The following is a 10,669-nucleotide window of genomic DNA, read 5'->3' as shown; positions in this document are numbered from 1 at the left end:
TCTTTAACCCACTGTCCAGGCCAAGTCAACCCCATGACTCCTCCAGAAAAACCAGTGAGGCCCAACAAAAGTCACTTAAGAGATGTCACTGCTGGTCACTGTGCTGTGAGACTGAAGGCAGTTTCTTGATGGCCAGATGATCCACGGTGGTGCTGTGGAGGTGCTAACCTCCTGGCTGCTGCTGGGTCTGAGAGGGCCACATGAAAAAGAAGGTGGTGAAGGCAGCGTTCTTCAGGAGTCAGGACACCAGCTGGGTTAGAGGGTGAGAGGTGGCCTGGTGGGTGTCCTCCTGTTGCAGCAGCTTGAAGAGATCTCCTCTGGTGTCCCACCAGCCCCAGGATGGCCACATAGCAGTGTCTGGAGGGTAACACGTCCTCCCCCACTGCTCTTGCAGAAGACCAGGGGAGGGACAGCTGGCTTGGCAGCCTGCAAAGCGGGGCTCAGTCTGCCAGGAGGCAGCGGAGGCACTGAGACCCCCGCAAACACTCGGCCAGGTGGGCGACCAGGCCCAATGCAGCTTGTTCACCACAGAAGCAGTTTAACACTGCTGGCCAGCAAAAATGAGTGCCTGTTGGAAAGAGGCGCAGAAATCTCGGCGAGATTGGTGCCGACAGTTTGTTATTTCTCATTTTTGTGCAGGAGCTGAGCACGACTTCCCTTTGCGTTCACAATACCAAGAGGAAGCCACATCATTCCTTGACTATTATGACGCTCATTTCTCTCTTGAAAATCAAAGTAAATGAGTGTCAAGAGGACACTGATGTGCAATAGCTTCAGGCAGAAACACAGGTCTTTTTTCTACTCAAACTGCAATAAAAGATTATTTCTATCAGCATGGCTCATTAATAGTTCTACAATGCTTCTGTTCTACACTGCTTCTTTTTCCCTTTCTCATGCTAAAATACTTGCTTTAGTCAGTAATCATACCATTAGCAGATCATTAGCAAATTAGAAAATGAGTGTGAAAATTAGAACAATGACAACCATCTCTTATTCCAGAATATTTGTTTTGCTCTTTCATAGCAACCTTATGCTTTCAACAGCTCAGAAAACACTAGACCCCCATTACAAAAAAGGTGTTTGAAATACTACCATTTTAAAAATAAAAAAGTGTACATGAAATGTATCCTGTAGCACTGTGGTTGCTCTGATGCTTTGTCAAAATAAGAGAAGGAAGATTGGTAGGCAGTAATCATCAGTTATCTTTTTTTAGACTATTCTGCCTAGACCATTCAAATTGTCAAATGACGTTCAACAGCACAGTATGAGTCATTCGATCTTCATAATTTGTTTTCTACCTGAGAAGTTGCAGGATCGCTTTCTCCGATTAATTTCTGTGTGTAGTTATCACATGTTCAGATGAAACATTTATGCAAGGAGACACAAAACCCAATAGCACCGACAAAAGTATCGTAATACTGACTACCGGCCCCATCTGAGCTCAGCGACCCTTTTCTCCACATACTCTCCATGTACATATGGCCCCAGGGTCTTAGTCGCAAAGGTACTGCTACTATAACACACATCCTCATAAGCACCTGGGTGCCTAACTCTTGAGGATGTCAGGGGGCCTTAGCCTCATAAATACCTTCTGAGCATCCTGGAAAATGTTACATTGGCTTAATCCAATTCATGGAAAAGAGAGCATCTTTAAGAGGCTTCCAACTTTAAAGGGGCAAGACAGGTGAATGGTATTTTTCCCAGAATACAGAAGGGAAAAGGCAGCAATGTGATTTACAGAATCATAGAATAGAATCATAGAATCATTAAAGTTGAAAAAGTCCTTTAAGATCATCAAGTCCAACCATCAACCCAACACCACCATGCCAGATAAACCGTGTCCTGAAGTGCCACTTCTACACGTTTTTTGAACACCTCCAGTGATGGCGACTCCACCACTTCCCTCTCTGTGTTCCTATGACCATTTACAAGTCGAAAGGGCATATGTCATTTGGAAATGAGAAGGCCAGGCTACCCCAGGCTTTCCAGCACTGGTTTATGCAAAACCTATGCTCTGCTGCTAGTGCTGACAAAAGGGTATTTGAACTTCTGACAAAACCTGCAAGCTGCTCTGCATGCAGTGGCGACGACTGACCTTCTGTCACCACGGTGTCCTGCCTCCCAACCTGACATTGCAGCACTAAATGCCATTGCTGCAAGGGAGACCTGGGGGCATAGGTCCTTTTTGGGACAATTTCGGGGGTCTGCTCCTGGCTGGCTCTACCCCTGCTCTCCTCCTCTCCAGGCTGGCATGGGGAGCCAGAGAGAGACAATGGCCAAGGGGGTCTGACAGGGGCCACATGTCTCTTTTTTTCCCCATTGCTGGCCGGCCTCATGAGCAAAGTGGGGAAGGAAAGCGTTCTGTGCACATGGGAGTCTTGGAGTCAGAAAGGGAAAAGACAAGAGAGGTGCCAGGAAGGAAATCCCATGTCCCTACGGGAGGTAAGATTGGGGTGGGAGACAAGTCCCGGGCTCTCCTTCACCACCTCCTGCCATTTCGTCCCTCATGAGGAAGAGTTCCCCAAGGAGATAAGATTGGCAGGAGGACAGGGCGAGGGGAGGGAAGCCTTCATGATGGGAGGGAGATGGAAGAGTCTCCACCACACACAGTTAACTGGACCTGCACTGAAAAGGGTTAACGCTATCATGCTACTGGTGATTCTGGGAAATGTTTTTTTCTTATCACATTATGTCAGATTCGAGTGGTATCACCCATGACAAGCACGCAAGATTACAGAGGAGAGGGAAGTTGAGTGCAGGTCACTTTCATGCTTCAGCACAGCTCTTCAAAACAGCATATTGCATTTTGCTAGGAGGGGAAACTCACACTTGCTGACACTGCTTCCCCAGTAAAGTGATGCTCAGCCAGACAGGAAAATTTCTACACAGCCCTCTGACAAAGAAAAGCAAACTGTGTGTCAGGGAAAGAAGAAAGTTATATGGCAAAACTCAACGACACTAGAAAATAAAAAAGCTCTTCCATGACACATCAGCCCAGGCCTTCTGAGGAGTGTGGGCACTGTTTTGGGTGTTGTTTCATCATCCTTCTTCTGTTTTTATAAAAGCTGTTGAAACGAAGTGTCTTGGGGATCCCTCTCTCTCATGGCCAGACAGTCCAAAATGGACAGCATGTTCAACAACTGTGGGAGGGGAGGCATGGGAGGTGATGAGGCAGATGGGTGGCATGATCCAAGCTCCTGTCCTTAGGAAACCTCGCTGAAATATCCACACTATTAGAGGACCTTGCTGGGATTATCCACTGTGGCCACTCTAGCACATTCAAGCAGCATGGCAAAGAAAAAAATGTTCTCAGCCTAAATTTTGACTGAAGAAGATGGGCAGAAGCCCTGCTCCATTTTAAGGACCTTTTCAATTTGGTTTCTCTCCAGCCCCCTCCCCTGCTACTTCATATGTTAACTTTGGTCTCAGTTCTTTATGATCCTCTGCAAGAACGAACCATTTCCATTCATGGTGGTTATTTCCACATGGAGATGTGCAGAGCAGAAGCATCCCAGCCAGAACTGACCCCTGAAGCTGGAAGGACCTATGCCAAAAACCTCTGCTGCAGCAGCGGACCTGGCCCACCACTAAGGTTCAGACAGCATTTCCCCAAATACATGCTGACTCTAGCAGCCTTGCTACAAATACAGCCCCAACTGTACAAGGTATGTATTGGGTTTGCATGGCAAGGTTTTGGTAGCAGGGGGCTGCAGGTGTGGCTTCTGTGAGAAGCTGCTAGAAGCTTCCCCCATATCTGGCAGAGCCAGTGCCAGCCGGCTCCAAGACGGACCCACTGCCGGCCAAGGCCGAGCCCATCAGCAACAGTGGCAGCGCCTGTGGGGTAACTGTTTAAGAAGGGGGAAAAAGGCGGCAACAGCAATTGCAGCCGGAGAGAGGAGTGAGAACGTGAAAAAAACTCTGCAGTCCCCCAGGTCGGAGCAGCAGGAGGGGCAGGAGGGGCTCCAGGCGTCGGAGCAGACGTTTCCTGGCAGCCCCTGGGGAAGCCCATGGCGAGGCCGGCTGTGCCCCTGCAGCCATGGAGCTCCATGCTGGAGCAGATCTCCACCTGCAGCCCGGGGAGGGCCCCACGCCGGAGCAGGGGGATGCCCGAAGGAGGCCGTGACCCCGTGGGCAGCCCACGCTGGAGCAGGCTCCTGGCAGGGCCTGTGGCCCCGTGGGGAGATGAGCCCAGGCTGGAGCAGGTTTGCTGGCAGGACTTGTGACCCCACGGGGGACCCAGGCTGGAGCCGTCTGTTCCTGAAGGACAGCACCCCGGGGAGGGGACCCAGGCTGGAGCAGTTTGGGAAGAACTGCAGCCTGTGGGAAGGACTCACGTGGGAGAAGCTTGTGGAGGACTGTCTGCCGTGGGAGAGACCCCACGCTGGAGCAGGGGCAGCCTGTGAGGAGTCCTCCCCCTGAGGAGGAAGGAGCGGCAGAGACAGCGTGTGATGAACTGACCACAACCCCCATTCCCCGCCCCCCTGCGCCGCTTGGAGGGGAGAAGGGAGAGAAATTGGGAGTGAAGTTGAGCCCTGGAAGAAGGGAGGGATGGGGGGAAGGTGTTTTGAGATTTGGTTCTAGTTCTCATTATCCTGCTCTGATTTGATTGGCAATAAAGTAAACTAATTTCCCCAAGTCGAGTCTGTTTTGCCCGTGACAGCAATGGGTGAGTGATCTCTCCCTGCCCTTATCTCGACCCATGAGCCTTTCGTTACATTCTCTCTCCCCTGCCCAGCTGAGGAGGGCAGTGACAGAGCGGCTTTGGGGGGCACCTGGCCTCCAGCCAGCGTCAACCCACCACAGCATACCAAGGTGTCCACCAGCACCTGGCCATACCGGTACAGCTACTACAGCCCGGCACAGAGAAGTGACGCCAGGGGTGTCATTTTGGCCGAGGAGCCGCTGACCCCCTCGCATCCACCATTCCTGATGGGTTCCGGGCAGGCTGAGGCAGGTGCAAGCTCCCCTCCCCTTCAGGCCCGCTGGCTCGGAGGGGCCTGGCTGGCTGTCAGGAGAGCTGCGCCCTCCCCGCGGGCAGCGGCCTGCCCTGGGGCAGCGGGGAGAGGGAAAAGAGCCGCCGCCTGCAGCGACTCACGCCCGACTGCCGGGCACGGGCACCGCGCTTCGCCTAACGGCCGGTAACGGCCCTGCGGCACGCCCCGCCCCTGCCATGACGCAATACTCCTCCCCCACTCTGCCCCGCCCCACGGCGCCCTTCAGCTTCGTCCACGTGGGGGGCGTGGCGAGGGGCACGCCTCCTCTCCCCTCCAGACCAATCATCACCGCAGAGAGGAGGGGCGCGGCGGAGGTGAACGCCACCGCCCCTGCCAATGGGCCGCGGGGGGCGGGACCGAAGCTGTGATGATGGCGGCGGCGGTGGCGGCAGCGTGGGTCCTCTCGCGGGCTGGGCTGCGCCTGGGGAGGCGGAGACTGTGAGTGACGCGAGCGCCGCGCGCGGGGGGCGGGACCAACGGACCCCCGGCACCGCCCCTGCCCGCTGGAAACGGCGCTCGGGGGTCTCCCCCTGCCCGTTTCCCCGCGGCCGTGGCGGCCCGGCCGAGGTCAGCCGGGCCCGAGCGGCCGGTGTCCGGCGGCGGGCGGGCTGGGGGTGCGGCGGGAGGCGTGCACTCCCGCGCGGCCGAAGCGGCTGGGGGACGGGGCGCCGCGTCGCGGCGGAGCTGGCGTGGGCCCGGCGAGCCCCGCGCTGCCTGTGGGAGAGGCTGCGGGGGCCGGCGCAGGGCCGGGCCGCGCCGCCTCCGCCGTGCGGTCGCGGGGGAGAAACCGCGGCTCCCTGGCTCTGCCGCTTCCCTGCCTGGCGTAGCCGGGGGAGCCACTCCCCACCTCACGGGCGAGCCGCGGCCTTTCCTTCCCCTCCTCGGACAGCCGCCGGCCTCCGCTCTATGCCTCCCCGTGCGGGGCGCGGATAACGGCCGCGCTCGGGCACACGAGGAACGTGAAAACAGAAATCAGATTTCCCCCCCCCCCCCGCCCCAGTTACCACAAAATCGCCCTTGTCCGCTTTGGTACCGCTACTGCACGGGGGTGGCCTGGGTCCTTCCCCTTCCTTGCGCTGAGCCCCCGACCTAGCGGCATCTTCACAGCCGCGCTGCCGGGGAAACCGGGGGCGGCAAGAGGGGCTGGAGCCGCGGCGTGGGCTGTCCTCTTATGAAGAGAATACCGCCTTGCCTCCTCCGTTGATAAACCACCCTGGGTGGAACTAAAAGAAGGTAGATTTAGTCTAGATAGAGGGAAGAAATTTTTCACGATGAAAAACCCTGGCACAGGTTGCCCAGAGAGGTGGTAGATGCCCCGTAGAATCATCATAGAATCACAGAATAGTTTGGGTTGGAAGGAACCTTTAAAGGTCATCTAGCCCAACCCTCCTGCAGGGAGCAACCTGACCTGGAATGTTTGCAGGGATAGGGCATCTAGCACCTCCCTGGGCAGCCTGTGCCAGTGGTTCACCACCCCCATTGTCAAAAATTTCTGCCTTCCATCTAGTCTAAATCTGCCCTCTTTTAGTTTAAAACTGTTACCCCTTGTCCTATTACAACAGGCCTTGCGAAAAAGTCTGTCCCCATCTTTCTTATAAGCCCCCTTTAAGTACTGGAAGGCTGCAAGAAGGTGTCCCCGGAGCCTTCTCTTCTCCAGGCTGAACAACCCCAACTCTCAGCCTGTCCTCACAGGACAGGTGTTCCATCCCTGTGATCATTTGTGTGGCCCTCCTCTGGACCCTGTCCCATCCTTGGAAACGTTCCAGGTCAGGTTGGATGGGGCTGTGAGCAACCTGATCTAGTTGAAGATGTCCCTGCTTACTGCAGGGAGGTTGGGCTAGATGACCTTTAAAGGTCCCTTCCAACCCAAGTGATTCTATGATTCTGTGAGTGGGACAGATGCATCACTGTCAGCAGCCCTCAGCCTGGGCTTGGGGAGGCAGGCTGACATGAAAAGCTCTGCTGTAAGTACTCCATCTGCAGGTCAGTTTGCAGAATCAGGTTCTGAGTGACTTAGGCAGTAGAAGATGAGGGCTCCACCACACCTTTCTTCTGGATATCTGTGTGGCTTTGATGCCTGGCTTTCTGCCTGCAGGTGCGTACCCGCGTATTACCTGCGGGCAGAGAATGACTTCTGCCAGAGTGGTTGATTGTTGGGTCTGTGCTGATTTAAGGGAGGTTTTCAACAGCACTTCTAGAGGGAGAGCAGATTTTTTTAGTATTGATATTAGACAGGCAATCACGTGTTAATTCATTTTAGTATTTAAAGCTTTAAATTCTTGCCATCTCTGCTGAGACCATGATACTGTAAATATTTTATAGTTGATTGACAAAAAAGTAGGCAGTCTGTAATAACCGTAATGTAGATAATACCGTGAACACGCAATACCGATGCTGGTGTTCTTGGGGAACCTCAGGGACAGCTGGACTGGTTTGTGCTGTGCTAGAGACAGTGTGAAGAGCCCACAAGATCCACGTCAGTCTTTCTTGCCTACAGTTACAGTGTCCGACATAGCACCTAGGGTCATTTTTCAGCCTTTTCCCTTCAGCTTGCTTTTGCAGCCTGTTTCTGGAGAAGGTGCATGCATATAAATGCCTTCCCCCACCACCACCCCCCATATTGGTGCAGAATCATAAATGCTATGTCTGTTCATGAGGGATTTTGAATATTTATTCTGTGGGTAGGACAGGGGTCTACACAGTGTGAGGGCAATCAAATGATCGCATTTATATGTGCACAGCAGCCGTTCAGGGCTGGAAGAGGAGGCTGACCGCACGCCTGCAGTGAGGCTGCTGTCTTCCAGCCGTGGTCAGAAAGGGCTTCCTTGGCTGGTGCTACCCACGGGATGGAACTTGGCTGCCCAGCACTGCAGCCCCCTCGCTTGACTCCCAGGAGATGTGATGGCCTCCCTGTGGTGCAAACAGCCTGCCCCTTGACATCAGTGCTGCTGTGGAGCCTGAGAGGCCACCACACAGGTGGAGACCACAGAATTCGGGGCAGCCAGGCAGTTGGAGACCAGAGCAGGATGAGGCATGAGGAGTCCTTGCTCACCTTTGAGCTGGGGAGCCCTGTAGCCATGTGCAGTGGGGAGAGAAAATACAGGGACAACTTCAAATGCTAGCAATCAATGCATGTGTTGGTTGGATTTAATTAGCAGCTCCCTGGTCTTTAGCAGCAGTTGGCAGGTCCCACTGGGCCCGGACCCTGGTGCCTGGATCCCATGGCGCTTGCTGCTGTGCTGTCAGGGCTGGGGCCCTAATTACAGCAGGTACCTCCGATGCGTTGCGGCTGCCTTTCCAGCTACCTCCATCCTCCCTTCACGTGGATGTTGTTGCCCCTGCGAAGCCGCTGCGCGGTGCTGCTGTGAGAATGCGAACGGATATTTGTGTCATTAGCAGGCAGGTGAAACTTATGGTACCCAGAGCTGGTTTTGCTCACTTCTGACGTTCCAGAGCCTTTTGGGCTTGCCCCTGCCTGGGGAAGATTTTTGTCTTCTTGGGAAAAGTTGAAAAAAACTCCTTCCAGCTGTTTTTGAAATAACAAATACAACTGGGTTTTTTGTTGTTGTTGTTTGAGCTTCAAATGTGCTTTTACAGAAAATGTTGCAGTAACACATCGACTATGAAAACTTGCTGGATGACAGATCTTTGTGAAAGGCTTTCTCTTTGCTTGATAATTACCGTCTAAGAGAAGAGCACTGCATATGTAAGCATGATCATCTGTTTGCCCTCAGCTAGCTGAGTGCTTCATGCATGTATGTGAGGGGTTCTTGAATGTATTTCTTTACGTGGCGTATTCTAGGCAGAAGTATACACATGTGCTCATACTAAATCAGTCAAAAGCAGCATCGTTAAGCTCAAATCCCAGCGGAGCACTGCAGAGTATGGAATATATCGTGGGCACGTAGCGTCGTGCCAAGGGCGCAGACACCAGCATGCCTGCTAGGAACAAAGGAGCCTGAGAAGAGTAATAAACCCATCTCAGATCTTGTTCAGGGACTGCCGCTATGTCGTCTGAAATTTCTAGCATTGGGAGTTTTCCTCTCGTCTCCAGTTGCCATCTTCCTTCCCAGGAACCCACCGCTGCTCCGTCTTGTGTTTCACACTGCAAGTTTCCGTCTGCCTGGCAAATGAGTGATGATGTTGTTTTTCACGGATTGGACGCTGGAGGGTGCTAATGCAATGAGAGCAGAAATTGTTCTAGCAAATTAAAGGGTTCCCCTTTGTTAGTTGTGAAATACTTTTATCCTTTGTTGCAATGTTTAAATGGAAAGACGTGAATCATGGTCCTTACCAGTAGCTGATCCTGCTCGGCGTGTGTAGAGCTATAACCAAGAATATCAATAAAGTGTTAAGTCTGTGAGGGATTTCTTTCCTGAACTTCTATCCAAAAAATCACTCCTTTTATGTTCCACACATTTTTAAGTGTGTCTTTCACGATTATGGCCTCGGGATGAAATTTATTTGAAAGTGTGACTTTCTAGCAATAAAAGCACTTTACCTGGCAGAACTGTTGAGCCGCAGCTGCAGAATCTGCTTTTCTACAAGGTCATTTTGGTTCACCTAAACCAGTGTTGTTGTGTTGCTGGCGAGGTGAGAACTTGGTAGCGGTTCGCGTCGAGGAGGGAGGGGACACCTTGAGCACCACTAATCCAGTCTCCGCGTTACGATCCTCTCTCTGGGTACGGACCCGATGGAGCCTCAGCTTACCTTGCAGCCGCCGTCACCGGGCCGCACGCGTGCGGGATAGGGCCTTTCGTCAGCCGTCGCTGCTAGGTCAGGTGAAGCACGTTACAAAGCTGCGCCTTAGCTCTGGTGTTTCAAATCCACTCAAACGTTTTTGGCAGGTTCAAGTTACATGGGAGGCCTTACACTAAAGGAGGCCTTACCTGTCCACGCTGCTCCAGCTTTCGGGAGGTCTCCCCTCTCCTCTGCCCTTGGCAGAAAGACACGGGGCCGACATAAGCTCCCCATTGTGCGCTCTGGCAACTCCATACTCGGCGTTGAGGACTGTGAAACTACTGCCTGAGCCAGTTCTCATCCTGGCACCAGCAGAGGTATGATGCTGGCTAATTAATGCTAATGAGAAGCAGGGTGCAAAGCTGAACATGTCCAGCTAATCACTGCTGGCACCTCAACTAGTCTGCTCAAAGCTAACGCGGTTCTGGACATTCCTGCCTGGTCCTGTAACTGCCTTTGTGGGCCTGTTAGCCGAATGAAAGCCAGTATTCGTAAAATGTGCGAGCGGAACACAACCAGGTACAAATACACTTGCCTTAGAAGTCTTTCTCATTCGGTGTAAGTCGCAAATGGGTTACTCCTCTGTCTTGTTCCCCTTTGCAAATGAATTGGGCTGTCCCCTCCAGGAAAACGTTGTTACCTTGCTGTATTATATTGGTCAGGTTTTGTTCTCTCCCAGGTACTGCAGTTTCTTACATATGGCTGGTTTAATTTGTCTTTTTTTTAAAAATACACATCATTTCTCTCCAGATTCCTCCTTGAACTTAAGATGTGTATGAGCATGGAGAAAGAGCCTGTGGATCAGGAAACCAGAATCCCCTGCCATCCTTTTCTGGTACTGGTTGAGACCTGCAGTTCACCTTGTAAACAGATGCATGCCCAGTTTCACAGCAAAGTTGCTTGGCTGTTTATCGGAAGCAGCAGAAACGCATCCA

The 10,669-nt window shown here is 52.9% G+C and overlaps 1 protein-coding gene across 1 annotated transcript in view; it reads left to right on the top strand.

Annotated features, from left to right (window-relative positions):
- Positions 1–5,361: 5,361 nt before the first annotated feature.
- Positions 5,362–10,669, top strand: part of CLYBL (citramalyl-CoA lyase) — a gene marked incomplete at its 5' end in the record, with an annotated part of 178,837 nt that continues 173,529 nt past the window's right edge. Inside the window, one exon of the mRNA XM_082009527.1 lies at positions 5,362–5,432. Within this exon, the coding sequence (XP_081865653.1) occupies positions 5,362–5,432 (71 nt within the window). The remainder of the gene's footprint in view (positions 5,433–10,669) is intronic.

The sequence above is a fragment of the Phaethon aethereus genome (assembly GCF_964289735.1).
Source record: "Phaethon aethereus genome assembly, chromosome: 1".
Taxonomy (NCBI): Eukaryota; Metazoa; Chordata; class Aves; order Phaethontiformes; family Phaethontidae; genus Phaethon; species Phaethon aethereus.
Note: the sequence above shows the minus strand (reverse complement) of the source record. Positions and strands in the feature narration are given on the sequence as shown.